At 48.8% G+C, this 16584-nt stretch overlaps 1 protein-coding gene across 1 annotated transcript; it reads right to left on the minus strand.

Moving 5' to 3' along the window:
* Positions 1–191: 191 nt before the first annotated feature.
* Positions 192–14933, minus strand: LOC127323351 (uncharacterized). Its single transcript, XM_051351511.2, has 2 exons — positions 14139–14933; positions 192–521 (listed from the first exon to the last, which is right to left on the minus strand). The coding sequence occupies exons 1-2, from the start codon at positions 14829–14831 to the stop codon at positions 453–455; spliced, it is 762 nt and encodes a 253-aa protein (XP_051207471.1). The 5' UTR covers positions 14832–14933; the 3' UTR covers positions 192–452.
* Positions 14934–16584: the final 1651 nt, after the last annotated feature.

Genomic DNA, 16584 nt, shown 5'->3' on the forward strand with positions numbered 1-16584 from the left:
CTGCACTGTTAATACCAGAGTGTTCCAATCTAAGACATGCCACACACGATTTGAGGGATTCATACTAAAAAGAATACTAGATGACTGAGTTAGGCAGCGACTTAATCGCGTTCAGTATTTGCGAGCAAGACAGAAACTCCATTATAACTTGCTAGTGGCTGCGGCCATGTAGCACATATGAATGAAGGCGATTAGCAGCAGCATGTACAAGACTATATATAAAGCACGCTCAAAGTACAAATCATATATCTTCTTTTACAATAGAACAAACTATTTACAAACATATACTCGGCAAGTTATCAACACAGTTCTGCAACTTTAATAGTAGCTACACTTACGAAGTGTTCGACCATATTCCTTCAAGTGACAAAGCTTCACTATTGGGGGGAAGAGTAGAGAAGTGGTAAAATGTTCGTTGAAGTTGCTCCAGAACCATCAGAGACAGCGTTAACTTAGTAGCAATCCTGACTTATGATACGCTGAGTGTCTGGGCTGACATTCACCGAGCACGATATGAGGCCCTGTACAAATGGAACTGTTAGAGCTTCACACAGAATATTTACTGAAAGCACATCCAGTGTGCAGCGCGATAAAAAGTCAACATCTCTCATTGGTGGAAACATGTTAAATTAATATGCAATCATGTCACAAATAGATAACCCACACACTTGAAAAATAACAAAAGGTTTCCATCAAAAACTGGATAGCTCATTTGGTGCTATAGTTCAGTTCTAGTGTTCACGTTCACATCCCCGCATCTCTTATCCCGTTGAGAAATGGGACAAGCTGCGAAGGGCTTTCTTTGGAAGAACAAGTTCGAGGTGCTGAGGGTCACTGCTTCACGATCAGGAATCTGCATATACATAATAAAGCTCTAATGAAAAACCTAGCCGCTCAGGCAAGAGGACATGCAACTGAGCATCCCAGCAACTGCAGGACAGCGAGACACCACCTTCTGGAAATCATTGCTTGCCCTTCTGCCAGCAGTTCAGATGACTATAACTTGTATGATCGGCTCAGGCATTTCGGTGGCCTTCTGGAAAGATCACTGCTAACCTAGGGCCGCCTGCACCTCGCTTTCCCGGTGCTATACTCGTTTGCCCAGTACTGAGAATACACTGTCGCATCTCAGTTTTACAGTGACAGTTGGAAAATTCAGTTTCTGGCCTCGCTTTCTCACATGACACAGCAGCAGCTACAGCAAAGGACAGCTGACTCACCTGTTGATGCTGACGATAGAAAAATAGTCACGGCAGGAAAGACCCCATCAACGGCTGCCTTCCACCAAATTTTCTCGGACCAAGAAATAAGGTGGATTGCCAAGAACTGGGTTTGTTGTTCAGTGATACCACATTGACACAACGTATTTCTATGGCTGGCATACCGTGGCGATTAAACATGTGAGATAACATTGTCGACAGGACATGGTGCTCCGACGCAGGCTGCCACCTCCGCCTAGCATTTGAATGAATCCACCACATTTCATTACAAGAATGAACTCCGGTTGGGTTTGAGAAAAAGGGGCTGGGTGTCAGGGCTGCACGGGCAAGTTACAGTTTGCAGAAAATGCCCGGAACAAAATAGAACCACAGGCATGGCTGATGTGCATTGCAGCTCTCCTACTGTGCCTATGGAGAACAAGGAAGGTTTTTAACAACATGCAGGCCATACACACGGTGCTGCTGAATGACATTCTGGAAGAACTCAAACTGTGGTCCTCCCTCAACAATAAAATCAGGGTCAAGCTGCTAGATTGGGTAAAGGACAGTGCTGATAATCCTCCGGAGGCTCAAATGTCCCGAACCTCCGGATCCAGCGATCGACACGTGTCCCACGGGGGCCACTCAGCCACACGGAGACCTTCCACGCTCCCGGAAAAAAAGGGCCACACAGCGTTCTCGTGTCCTCGCTCGAAGCAACTGCAGCACTATCGCCATGGGGCGGTAGCTTGGCCCTTGACCGGCACCTCCGGCGATGTTGGCGTCCAGCTCCGGCGAGGTCAGCCTCCACGCCACCTCGTAGCAAACGACTCGTGCGGTCGCAGCAGTACCTCCCTCTCATGGAAGCACGTCCCCTGAGAAGCACTACCGCCCAACTTGTAGCAGCCCGGCGGACTCCGGCGAGCAGCACCGTCGTCGGTCTGGGTATGCTCCCTCAACACCGCTAGCAGCACCAGTGACAACCCATTGGAGCTCCTACGGAGGCCCCTCGAAACTCCGGCGGCAGGCGCTCGGAGCAATGGGCGACGCTCCTTGCAGCTCCGCCGGCGGCTGCTTGCAGCTTCCCTGTTGACCGGTTGCAACTCCAGCGGTAGGCGCTCGACGCATCGGCGGAGCTGATGCGGGGTGGCCTTTGGACACCTCCTCACCAAGACCAACAAGTCCCCCAAGTGGACCAATGACGCGGGCTCGAGTTAAAGCGCTACATGATAAGGTGAACTCGCTCCTCGCTACTCTCGATATTGGTACCCCATTGGATGGATTGCTACCTCATGCCGACACCCTTTGTGTCATTAGGTACAAGGTGCATCAAGACCACGGAGAGGAGGACACACCATGGTCAAGAGGAGGAGAGGAGCAGCTAAACGTGGAGATGGACGAGAAGATGCGCGTGGAGCTGGACCCGACATCATCCAGAACGCGCCAAGGGAAGGACGAAGTCACCCGGTCCAGGACCCGGTCTGACCGGCTACCTGACCGGGCGCCCCGGTCGAAACCGGAGAAGGCGCTGACTGCATCCGGGCGCCTTACTGCGCCACATGGACCCGTCCCCGGTCGCTGTCCCGTCTAGGACCCGGTTTGGACCGGACGCCCCGGTCCCAGGGCCGGTCTGACCGGGCCCCTGACCGGATTCGTCGAGATGCCTTGTTAAAACTGCTTAAGTCGTGTACTTCGTACCTTTTCGCCATGTGTCGTCTTGTATGCCTATATAAGGACCTAGGACGCCCCCTTTACCTCTTTAGACAAGAGTTAGGCTTAAACATAAATTTGAGCTTTGTCTCCGTAGGGTTTCATCCCCTTTGTATCAAGGCACTCTTGTGGATTTCTACTCTTCATGGATGATTCAAGGCTTCTACCTCTTTCATCCAAGTTCTAGTTGGATCTCCTCACCAATCTCTCACTTCTTAGATTCTACCCAAGGGTCTCTCTAAGAAGTGGTTCTATTGGCTTGGTCTAACCTACCAAGGGAGTAAAGTGGTTTGTGTTGGGTTGTGTGTGTGTGTTCTTGTTTGGATCTTGTGTTCTTCACCCTCTTTCCCCTCATTCATCCACCCTATTGGTCAAATTCGTGGGATCTGGGCATACCCTAGCCCTTAGGCCTTATCAAACGGTATCATAAGCTCTTGGTTAGCCCGGATTTGACCTCCATCCCTCCAATTTCGCCCCAAAATTTTCCAAAAATTTTCCCAAAAAAAAATAGCCCTAAATTGCCTTTGGTCATATCTGTGATTTTGTTGAGTTTTTGGTGGTTTTGATCCGTGGATTTGGTGTTGTTAGTGTTGATCTACTATTTCCCCCACCTTTTAGCCTCCAATTCCTTTGTTTCCCTTCGATTTGATCCTTTGGATTTGGTTTGGGGAAGAACAGGAGAGAGAAACACGAGCAGCCGGTTGAGCAACCGGTTGACCGGACCCCAGACCGGACCCACCGGCCCAGCACCCGGCCGACCGGGCGCCAAACCGGAGACGCCGGCCCCAGGCTCGGTCAAACCGGCCACAGGACCGGGCACGACTGCTAACACCACCGCCGACCACCACCACCACCACCATCATCGCAAGTTGTGTGTTCATCACCGCCTATACATCTTAGGTATAACTTGCATTTCCCTTGTAACCCCTCTTCCTTTTGCGATCTATCCTATCGAGCATTGCTTATCAAGTGTTGCGAGACATTGCACGTGGCCCCGATTGTGAGGTGTGTGTGTGTAGTGTGGAGTCAAGCTTATAAGCAAGAGCTCGTGTGGCAAAAGAGTAAAAGCGGGGCTAACGCTAACATAGTGCGAGAAAAAGAAAGAAAAACACAAAAAGAGTGCAAGTAGCACCATAGATACAAAAAGAGTGCAAGTAGCACCATACATTCAAAAGAGTGCAAGTGCCACCGTATACAAAAAGAGTGAAAAGCTTTTAAGCAAACGAGAGAGAAGAGAAGAGAGGCCGCGTGTGAATCTTGTTGTCTCTCAAGTTGCAACCAAGCTTTGATCTCTTCTTGTGTTAGTGTGACATCGAGCATTGCTTTTTCCTTTTGCCGCTCACTTTTTGGTTGCACTAACCCGCTTATTCCGTGTGTGCGTTCCACAACTTTTCCGTGTTTATAGTGATCTCCACTTCGACACTTGATTTTTTGAGCTTACCCACTTTTAACAATACACTTAATCTCGGATTTCATCATTTGGTTTTCCACCACCACTCCCACCACCATATTTGCTAGCTTTTGCGTGTGTTTTTGTGTGTGTAACCCAACACAAATCGATTTGCTCTTGGTATCGTTAGTTGACCCAATTCCATCACTTCAAGGTAAGACCTGAAGGTCGTTTCTCCACTAACCACCACCACATAGTTCTTGTCTTGCTATCATGGATAGGCACGAAGACGAAGCTCGGGAGGATGAAGTCCTCCGCAACACCGAGCGGTTGGCTACCCAACACAATCTATGGACACAACGCCAAGAGTTCAAGGAGCAACTCACCTTGTTCGAGACACGCATCGACGAGCAATATGAAGAAGTGGCCCACAACTTCTCACAAGTGAACCAAGATATCTCTCTACTTCGTGAAGCTACGGACAACTTGCATGGTCAAGTGACGGCCAATGATGCGAACATGGAGCGGCGCATGGATAGTCTCGAGCGCGCCATCAACAACTTGGGCCGCCGACATCAACATCGCTCTACTTCCTCATCATCGTCAACCTCGTCACAAGATTACTACTCCCATGATCGTCATACGTCCTCAAGCTCCAACTCAAGGCATGGAGATCATCATCGACCTCATCGCCAACACGCTCGTCAAGAAGACTCTCGCTCCAACTCAAGACGAGGAGAATTCCATCGCCATGCTCGTCCCCACGAACGTCCTCCACAAGAACAAGTTCTTCACCAAGATCGTCATCAAGCGGCTCGCCATGCCCACCATGGGCATGACGACCAACCCCACGACAACGTCATCCACAACATGGACCCGGCATCTCATCGTGAACCACATGTTGACGCTCAAGACCAAGGTCATCAAGTTCCACCGAGGCGTGACCTCCGAAATCACCCTCGCCATGACCACCGGGGAAGAGGAGAACCGCAACATGATCAAGATGAGAGGGCCATACTCGGACACCGTCCACAACCACAACAACCTCGTCAAGATCTTCAACAACATCATCATCGAGAACCAAGTGAAGCTAGTCACCGACCCAATGCTATGGTTGGCCGTGGAAGACCTCCTATACCACCTCAAGCCGCAAGAGATGAAGGCATCCGTCCTCGCCGAAGAAATTTGGAAGATGAAGAGAACATGTTCGGCAAGCTCAAGTTCAACATGCCCAAGTTCAAGGGTGAAGACGATGCCGAGGCCTACCTCTCATGGGCACTCAAGGTTGACAAGAACTTCCGCATCCACAGCTACTCCGGTGCCAAGAAAGTGGCCATGGCGTCTCTTGAGTTTGAAGATTACGCCAACACTTGGTGGGAGCAAGTCCTCACTCTAAGGGAAGAAAAGGGTGAACCTCCAATTGACACTTGGGAAGAGATGAAGGAAGAGATGCAAGCTCGCTTTGTCCCAACACACTACATGACCGACCTCTTCAACAAACTCCAAAAATTGAAGCAAGGCACCAAGACCGTTGAGGAGTTCTTCAAGGAGATGGAGTTGACTATGATGCGAGCCAACATCCAAGAGTCCGAGAACCAAACCATCGCTAGGTTTTTCAATGGCCTCAACTACCCCATCAAGAGAATTGTGGAGTTCCAACAATATTCCAACATGGTTGAGTTGGTTCACCAAGCCTCCAAGGCCGAGCGCCAAGTGAATGAGGACATCAAGTACTCCAAGTCCAAGTCATACTTCACCTCCAAGCTCGCTACATCAACTCCTACAACAAGTGTCAAGCCCACCGTGTCCTCTACACCATCCAAGCAACCGACTATCAAAAGTCGAATGAAGCAAACGGTATCCTCAACCGCCTCCTCAAAGGCCTCTACGGGACCCTCTAATGTCACTTGCTTCAAGTGTGGCACACAAGGCCACAAGTCCTTTGAGTGCAAGAATACCAAGGTCATGATCACCATGGAGAATGGCGACATAGAGACGCTAAGTGAAGGTGAATATGAAGCCCTTGTGCAAGCCGCCGTCGTCAATGAAGAAGATTACGATGAAGAAAGTGGAGAAGACCCTCTCTTGTGTGTGCATGACCCAAGCCCCTCGCTTGTGGTAACAAGGGTGCTAACAACTCAACCTCAAGCTATGGAAGACCAACGGTGCAACATCTTCCAAACCCGTGCCGGTATTGGTGGCAAGTCAATCAAGGTCATCATCGACGGGTGAAGTTGTCACAACCTCGCAAGTACCGAGTTGTGTGAGAAGCTCAACCTCACGCTTCGCAAGCATCCTCATCCTTACCATGTCCAATGGTTAAGTGACAAGGGCAATGTCAAGATACAACATACCGTCACCGTCAACTTCAAGATCGGGCCCTATGAAGATACTATTGAGTGTGACATGGTGCCCATGACGGTGTGCCACATGTTGCTTGGCCGCCCATGGCAATTTGATAAGAAGGCTATACATGACGGATTCTCCAATGCATACACCTTCACGGTCAAGAATAAGAAGTTTGAGCTTCGCCCAATGACTCCTAGCCAAATCATCGCGGATAATGCGAAGGCTTTAGCGAGGGCACAACAACACAACCACCATAGTGAGTTGAGAGGAGAGGGAGCGACCCACCAAAAGGAGAGTGAGCGCCACAAACCTTACATGAGTGAGAGAAAGAGCGTCCTCCTAGCCACCAAAAGCGAGTGGAGAGAAGTGCAAGAAAACCCATCCACCACATTGCACTATGTGCTTATTTGCAAGGGACCGTCATCGGAGACTAACGACTTAACCAACATTCCTTCGTCTTTGTTGTCTCTTTTGAAGGAGTTTCAAGACGTCTTCCCCGATGAGCTACCTCATGGCCTTCCACCGCTTAGGGGCATCGAGCACCGCATCGACCTCATACCCGGCACTCCCCTTCCAAACCGCGCCGCCTACCGCACCAACCCCGAAGACACAAAGGAGATTCAACGCCAAATACAAGATCTCCTCGCTAAAGGGTACGTTCGAGAAAGTCTTAGCCCTTGTGCCGTTCCCGTGATTCTTGTTCCTAAACCGGATGAGACGCAACGAATGTGTATGGATTGCCGCCCCATCAATGCCATTACCGTTCGTTACCGCCATCCCATTCCGCGTTTAGATGACATGCTTGATGAGTTGAATGGAGCCACGATTTTCTCTAAAGTCGATTTGCGTAGTGGCTACCACCAAATCCGCATGGCAATTGGTGATGAATGGAAGACGGCATTCAAGACCAAACTTGGTCTCTATGAATGGCTTGTCATGCCTTCCAAATGCTCCTTCAACTTTCATGCGCCTCATGAATCACATCTTGCGACCTCTCATTGGCAAGAGTGTGGTTGTCTATTTCGATGATATTCTAATTTATAGCAAAAATCTCGAGGACCATGTGCAACATGTGAGAGAAGTCTTATGCATCTTGCGTCATGAGAAGCTTTATGCCAATCTTCCCAAATGCACTTTTGCACAAAACAAATTGGTTTTCCTTGGATTTGTGATTTCCGCCAATGGCATTGAAGTGGACTCTTCGAAGGTTGAAGCCATACATAATTGGCCCACGCCGACCACCGTTGGTCAAGTTCGAAGTTTCCATGGACTAGCCGGTTTCTACCACCGTTTTGTGAAAGATTTCAGCACCATTGCTTGCCCTTTGAATGAGCTTACCAAAAAGAATGTTCTGTTTGTGTGGGGCAAGGCCCAACAAAATGCTTTTGATGAGTTGAAGAAACGCCTTACCGAAGCTCCTCTTCTTGTCCTTCCAAATTTTGCAAAAACTTTTGAGATTGAGTGTGACGCGAGTGGACTTGGTATTGGTGGAGTTCTTATGCAAGATGGAAAACCCGTGGCATACTATAGTGAGAAGTTGGATGGCGCACGCCTCAACTATCCTATATATGACAAGGAACTTTATGCTTTGGTTCGTGTTCTTGAAGTTTGGCAACACTATCTTTGGCCAAAAGAGTTTATCATCCATTCCGACCATGAGTCTTTGAAGTATTTGAAGAGCCAACACAATTTGAACAAAAGGCATGCAAAATGGGTCGAGTTCATTGAGTCCTTCCCATATGTAATCAAATACAAGAAGGGCAAGGACAATGTAGTGGCGGATGCTCTTTCCCGCAAGCTCACCATTTTACTCACTCGTTTGGATTTCCATGTGTTGGGTCTTGATGAAATCAAAGAACTATATGCCTCCGATGCTTTCTTTGGCCCGATTTTTGCAAAGTGTTCTAGTGAAAAGGGCATCGATGATTTCTATTTGCACCAAGGATTCTTGTTCAAGGGCAACAAACTTTGTATCCTTACGTCGTCGCTTCGCCTTTTGCTCTTACAAGAATCGCATGGTGGCGGTCTTATGGGACATTTCGGAAGAGAGAAGACATATGCCATGCTCTCAACACACTACTATTGGCCAAGAATGTACCGCGACGTGGAACGCCTTTACCGACGGTGTACAACATGCTTACAAGCTAAGTCCACTTCCAACCCTTATGGTCTTTATACACCGCTGCCTATTCCTTATGCTCCGTGGTCCGATATAAGCATGGACTTTGTACTAGGCTTACCACGAACAAAGCATGGGCATGATTCGATCTTTGTGGTAGTGGATAGGTTCTCTAAAATGGCTCATTTCATACCTTGCCATAAGACCGATGATGCTTCACACATTGCTTCATTGTTTTTCAGGGAAGTGGTTCGCCTACACGGAGTACCGGCAAGCATTGTGTCGGATCGGGACGTCAAGTTTATGAGTTATCTATGGAAGTCACTCATGGCAAAGTTTGGAGTGAAGCTCTTGTTCTCATCGTCCTCGCACCCTCAAACCGACGGACAAACGGAAGTGGTCAATCGAAGCCTCTCTACTCTCCTACGCACATTAGTGAAGAAAAACTTGAAGTCATGGGAAGAGTGTCTACCACACGCGGAGTTCGCCTACAATCGAGCCAAGCACTCCACAACATCACGGAGTCCGTTCATGGTTGTATATGGCTTCGAACCGCACACGGTGCTCGACCTTCTTCCACTACCTCTTCATGAAAGGACGAACATGGACTTCGACAAGCGCACCACCGCCATGAAGAAACTACATGAAGACACAAGAGCAACCATACAAGAGCATGTACTTCGCCAAGCTACTCGCCTCAACGCCAAGAAGAAGGAACGAGTGTTTGAAGAAGGAGACCTCGTTTGGATTCACCTTCGGAAGGAAAGGTTCCCTCATGAACGCAACTCAAAGCTCAAGCCAAGAGGAGATGGGCCCTTCAAGGTCCTCAAGCGCATCAACAACAACGCTTACGTCATCGACATACCAACCTCCAAGTACTCGGTGAGCAACACGTTCAACATCTCCGACCTATCACCCTATCATGGAGATGAGGAGGAACAAGAGTCGAGGACGACTCTCTCCCAAGGGGGGGAGATGATGCGGGGTGGCCTTTGGGCACCTCCTCACCAAGACCAACAAGTCCCCCAAGTGGACCAATGACACGGGCTCGAGTTAAAGCGCTACATGATAAGGTGAACTCGCTCCTCGCTACTCTCGATATTGGTACCCCATTGGATGGATTGCTACCTCATGCCGACACCCTTTGTGTCATTAGGTACAAGGTGCATCAAGACCCCGGAGAGGAGGACACACCATGGTCAAGAGGAGGAGAGGAGCAGCTGAACGTGGAGATGGACGAGAAGATGCGCGTGGAGCTGGACCCGACATCATCCGGAACGCGCCAAGGGAAGGACGAAGTCACCTTGGTCAGGACCAGTCGGCCGGCCTACTGACGGCGCCCCGGCCGAAACCGGAGAAGGCGCCGGCGCATCCGGCGCCTTCTTGCGCCACATGGACCCGTCCCCGTCGCTGTCCCGTCTAGGACCCGGTTTGGGACCGGACGCCCTTGGCCCTGTGGCCGGTGGCCCGACCGGGCCCCTGACCGGATTCGTCAAGATGCCTTGTTAAAACTGCTTAAGTCGTGTACTTCGTACCTTTTCGCCATGTGTCGTCTTGTATGCCTATATAAGGACCTAGGACGCCCCCTTTACCTCTTTAGACAAGAGTTAGGCTTAAACATAAATTTGAGCTTTGTCTCCGTAGGGTTTCATCCCCTTTGTATCAAGGCACTCTTGTGGATTTCTACTCTTCATGGATGATTCAAGGCTTCTACCTCTTTCATCCAAGTTCTAGTTGGATCTCCTCACCAATCTCTCACTTCTTAGATTCTACCCAAGGGTCTCTCTAAGAAGTGGTTCTATTGGCTTGGTCTAACCTACCAAGGGAGTAAAGTGGTTTGTGTTGGGTTGTGTGTGTGTGTTCTTGTTTGGATCTTGTGTTCTTCACCCTCTTTCCCCTCATTCATCCACCCTATTGGTCAAATTCGTGGGATCTGGGCATACCCTAGCCCTTAGGCCTTATCAGGAGCTCCCCTTGCAACTCCGCCGGTAGGCGGAGCAATCAGCGACGCTCCTTGCAGCTCGCCGCGGGCGGTTTGCAGCTCCCCTGTTGACCGGTTGCAGCTCCGAAGGTAGGCGCTTGAAGCATCAGCGGCGCCCCTTGCAGCTCGACGGTAGGCGCTCGGAGCAATCGGTGATGCTCCTTGCAGCTCCGCCGGTGGCGGCTTGCAGCTCCCTTGTTGACCGGTTGCAGCTCCGGTGGTAGGCGCTTGAAGCATCGGCGGCGCCCCCTTGCAGCTCGACGGTAGGCGCTCGGAGCAATCGGTGACGCTCCTTGCAGCTCCGCTGGTGGCGGCTTGCAGCTCCTGTGTAGACCGGTTGCAGCTCCGGCCAGCGACTTCTGCAGGCGTGTTCGCGCGTGTCGCAGAAATTCACCACCGCGCCCACCTTCAGGTGGAGAGCCCACACCATGGCACCGCCGTATAGGTGCTCGCCATCTCGTACCTTGCAGGTTTAGATGGGGAGAGACAAAGCTCAGCACTAGCAGTGTTGGGCGAGAAAACAGCGACGAAAACGGCCGGGATCTCACTGGAGGCTCGCGGGCCGAAGGGACGGGGCGGCAGCTCGCCGGCGTGGTCGAGCTCTCGGAGAGCAGACTATGGAATGCGAAGTTTTTCTACAGACAGAGAGAAAATAGGAACGGGTGGAGAAGAATCGTTCAGAGGAGATAAGCCATCGGCCCGCAATGTGGTGGGTCCGCCATCGCTATCTCACAACGCGAAAGGACGCGTGTCACGCGCTCAGCTCGCGATGGAAAAGGATCCTACGTCGCGCTAGCCGGAGGCACGGAGCCACGCAGCCTCCGACGGAAACCGAGCATTTTCCTTGGGTAAATCTGCTATCACCTCACTTTACTCCAGTTTTAGTTTAGGTCTTCTTTTTCTTTCTTATTTTCCTCCCCCTGACAGGCTGTGATCTGGTGGTAAATCCCCTTACTAATTGCCCAGGGCATCTGCAACCATAAGGTAGAGTATTTCTCTACCTTTTTTCAATAAAAAAAACTCTCATTGGTGCAAACCTTTCTACAGTGGGGGTGCTCATATAATTTCATGCACGAAACATTGAAAACTCTTCAAGTGCCCATTTAAATCCTGTCATCCCCTGCACTTAGTTGCCACGTAGCGTGCGAGTGCCAACAGTTGATGGCTATGCAAGTTATGCACCTCCAATTCAACTCTTTGGCGGATCTCTTTTTTTAGATAAAAGGGTTGCCCCCTGGTTCCATTCATTAGCGCAACTAAGCGGCAGTTTTTTCAGGGGATATCCTCATGTGGCTAAGGGTAGCCACTGAAAAAGTGGTTGCTAGGCATTTGGTTTGTTGGGTGAGAGGGATAGGGATAACCATATTCCCACGAATATTCAGTAAACTCTAGTTGAGCTCGTCCCGCAAAATCTGCTGGATGAGGACAGCCACTTCTGGCTGGCGAGTTCCCTGGACCCCGAATCATTTTTGCCTCGCTCATCTCCTCCTCTGTTTCTAGAAAACACATCCCTCTTTCTCTCTTAAAGTTGCTGGTGACGCCAGATTGAGGGCGACGGCGGCTGGCACAAGGGCGATGGCGGCGTGGTGAGGTGGGGTGTCAGACTATCCGACTGGCCGTGGTCTGATGAGGAGTGGGGTGCCGGCAGCCAAGGTGCGCGACTGAGGAGGAGATGGGTGCGGCAGAACATCACGGTACTGCAAGGTGTCTTGAACTTGTAGCTCTTCTCTCTCTCTCTGCCCGCATCCTCTCTCCTGTCATTTTGTGTCTCACTCTGTCTTTGTCTCGCAGCAAAGTCATGGCAAATGACAGGTATTGACAGAAGGGCTTTCTCACCCATGGCTCTCTCTGATGGTCTCTCTATGTGTATGTCGCATGGAAAGGACGCACGACAGTCAACCATAACAGGAGGAGCAAGGAGGCACAGGCAGCATTGATTTGTCATTTGCAAGTCTCTGGCGCCTCTTGTGTTTTTGAGTTGAGTAGTTAGAATTAAAAAGAAAAAAGTGGTAATGTCACCACAATTAAAGAGGTCACCACAACAACCTATCCACTCCTCGTCCCTTCAAAGAAACACTCAAATGACTATTCCTAATAACATCTCAGCCAACACAACCAAACAGAAAAAATGGCTATCCCTAAGCAGGTGGTTGGGGATACCCTCACCCCCTAAAGTCACCTCTGAACCAAACACACCCTAACAGACTCTCATTTTCCCTCCATTGTTCGCACGCATTTGAAACTACGTCACTTATGCATTCATCAACTATTTCCATCTTTGCTTCTGTGACCCATTCCTTTTTAATCTATTGTCCGTCTACTGCTATATCACACCATCAACTTTTTCTATAGTTAGTTTCATGGCACTATCGATCTTTCATTTGACTTCATCTATTTACTTGATCTTATTTTGTTTTACAAATGTTCAGATCGTGAGTTGATTAACAGTAACGAGTGTTTCCTCTTTTTCAAATAAGCTGATAGTTTCGATCCAGTAAGCTCCAGATCAGATTAAAGTAGGACCTGTCATATTTTCTAGGCTTACGCTTTGCGCTAAATGCCTTAATACATACTTCCTGACCCTTTGTAACTCACATGATGAAATGAACTGACAATAGATGAAGTTTATGGTTAACATTTCCTGCTCAGCAAAAACTGTTCGGTGACCGAGAGGTCTTGAGTTCAATACATTACTAACATAAAAAAAATTGCACTAGAACATTACTACACCCTCCAGCCTAACGAAAATGTGTGTGGCCCACTTTATACCCACATCTTACTATATTTGGGCTCATGGAATACAATACACATGAGGGAGAATAATGAAGTATGAAGCACATTTCCTACGTTTCTATGGTTTGCAACCGCTATATGTACTGGTCAGCTGGAGACATAAAGTCAATTATGTTTGTCACAGGTATGACCTAAAACCTACGGATTTGGAAAAGGGGAATCAACAGCTGCAAGGAAAGCCTACTGGTCAATTCCGGATATAGATGCCCAAGAAATTCTATATGAACAGAAGAATTTCCTATAATCTATACCTACAACATATAAGCTGCAAATTTTAGTTTTGGACCTAGCCACGTGGGAATCAAGATACTTATTACTAATCATCACAATTCCTAACCAGCATAAACACCCTCAGTTCGAAATTAACATCGTAAGACAGCAAATGTTGTTATGATCACACCGAATGCTCTCCAATAATTCGGAAATTTTGAAAGAGCTATAACGTATTAGAAGAGGAATAGATGGTAACCTAATACAGCTTACAAGTTTTCTGAACCAATCCTTGCAAGTTGCTACCAGTATAGTTGGTTTCAATTAATAACAAAGGCATCCGCTCAAGATAAAATACTATGCAAAGACATGCAATTAGTCAATTACCTTCACTGGAATGTCAATACGGAACACCCTGACCGTGCCGACGACCTCGGTCACGATCTCCAGCGGCACAGACCCATCGGCGATGTCCCCAATCAGCTCGATCACCTCATCCAAGACCCTGCCTGCGTCCACCCATACCTCAGAATAGGCATACGTAACTCCTCTGGCCGCGAGCTCGCCAGATCCAGGGCGCGCAGTGGCGGAGCCGAGCAGATGGCCGCGGTACGAGACAGCGGCAGAGACGGCGCGGTAGCGGAGAGGGAGGAGAAACCCGGGATTTCGGACGCCGAGGCTGAGCGCAAGTTTAAAATCCAGAGCTGGGAGAGGGGGCGGATTGATGCGAAAGCGGTCGAGGCGGATATCGGCGACGTGGGCTGCGGGTGCGGACGGGTAGAGGAGGAACGCGAGGCCGGCGAGGAGCGCGAAGACGAGGAGGAGCGGGAGCGTGCGGGTGGAGAAGCGGCGGATGCACGGGATGCGTCGCGGGCGTAGGCGGCGGATGCGGACGAAGACGGGCGACGAGGGGAGGAGGTAGAGCGTCGGGGGAGGAGGAGGAGGTGGCGGCGGCGGCGGAGCGTAGGCGTAGGAAGCGGCAGGATAGGCGTAGTAGGGCTGCGGATGCTGAGACTGCCCGAGGAGAGGTTGGTCGAGGTGGGCCGAGGACTTCTCACCGTCTGCCGCCGCGGATATCATCGCCGACGCCGTGGCCTGGTTGGGAGACGATCGGTAGTGGTAACATCCCGGCGACTCACAGCCGCGCAGATGACAGCTCCTCAATCTCCAGTGGGAAGCTGTCACGTCTGTAAAAGTGCAAAGAAAAATGTGCCAAATTGTAAAATTCCCCGTGATGCACTGATGCCAGATCGACTGCCCAGGCTTATGGCCCATGACCCATTAGCCTGGCTAATGGGACCCATTTGTAGGATAACTTTTCTCATTTCTCTCTAAGAAATACTTCTACGGGAGCAATAAGAGTTGTGGATTCCCATAGTTCGAGAGGGTTCTGAAGCTCTTCCCGGCACCCTGCCGGAGAGGGAGATTATCACCGGAGGTCTCTTCATCGCCATGCCCGTCTCTGAAATGATGTGTGAGTAGTTCATCTAAGAACTACGGGTCCATAGCAGTAGCTAGATGGTTCTCTTCTCCTCATTATGCTTCATGTTTAGATCTTGTGAGCTACTTATCATGATCAAGATCATCTTTATGTAATGATACATGTTGTGTTTGCAAGGATCCGATGAATATTGAATACTATAGTTGAGTTGATTATAGACATGTTTATATGTTATTTGTGATCTTGCATGCTCTCTGTTGCTAGTAGATGCTCTGGCCAAGTTTGTGCTTGTGACTCCAAGAGGGAGTATTTGTTGCTACTAGGGATAAAACAACAATGCTTTATCCAAGGATAATTCTATTTTTACTTTACACACTTTACTTAATGCAATAATTTGTTGCTTGCAACTTAATACCCAAAGTTGTTCGGATGATATCCTGGGGGGGGATTATTAGTCATAGATGCAGTTGGATTAGGTCTATGAATCTTGTTGTAATGCCCAAATGAATCTCACAGTAATCATCTTATCATGTATGGTCTTTATTCTGTCAATTGCCCAGCTGTAATTTTTTTACCCAGCATGTTATTTATCTTTATGGAGAGACACCTCTAGTGAACTGTGGACCCCGGTCCTTTCTTTTACAATGATAAAACCATCTACTGCAAAGCACTGTTCTCTTTATTTCACTGCAAACAAACAACTCTTTCCGCACTATACATCTAATCCTTTGTTTTCAGCAAAACCAGTGAGATTGACAACCTCACTGTAAGTTGGGGCAAAGTTTTTTGGTTGTGTTGTGTGCAGGTTCCACGTTGTTGATGACACCGATAGTGCGCCCTGCCAAAGTCAGCGAGCAACACCTTCAGAAATGATTTCTTTCTCCTACTGGTCGATTAAACCTTGGTTTCTTACTGAGTGAAAATTTGCTGATGTGCTCATCAAACCTTCCTCTTGGGGTTTCCCAACTGCATACTCTGCACAACATCAAGCTCTTTTCTGGCGCTGTTGCCAGGAAGAAAGAGGATTTCTGCAAGGGGAGTCTCTCATCTCCAATCTCTTTACTTTGTTATTGTTTCGCTTAGTTTATTTTACTTTGTCTTGTTTGCTTCTTTTTATCAAAAACACAAAAAAAAAGTTTCTTTTATAGTTGTTATTTTTGTTGCTCTGTTTTAATTTTGCTAGAATGAGTGTTCTTGAAGTTGAGGTTCGTTCTTTTAGGCAACAAGGGGGTGAAAGTTTGAAACATGCTTGGTATAGAATAAGTGATGCTCATCACAAATGTACTAAACTATATTCTACCATGATCCTTCTTAGTAATTTTTATGTTGGTATATCTAGCTGGAATAGGTATGTTCTAGATACTCTCACAGGGGGTAATTTTCTGGGTACTC

Source organism: Lolium perenne, chromosome 2, assembly GCF_019359855.2.
Source record: "Lolium perenne isolate Kyuss_39 chromosome 2, Kyuss_2.0, whole genome shotgun sequence".
NCBI classification, from domain to species: domain Eukaryota; kingdom Viridiplantae; phylum Streptophyta; class Magnoliopsida; order Poales; family Poaceae; genus Lolium; species Lolium perenne.

Bases quoted from the DNA above. Each gene is read 5' to 3' on its own strand.
- LOC127323351 (XM_051351511.2), bottom strand. From the start codon at position 14,831: ATGATATCCGCGGCGGCAGACGGTGAGAAGTCCTCGGCCCACCTCGAC. The intron at 522-14,138 runs GTAATTGACTAA...CCATTTGTACAG, and splicing joins GTATTGACATTCCAGTGAAG to GGCCTCATATCGTGCTCGGT.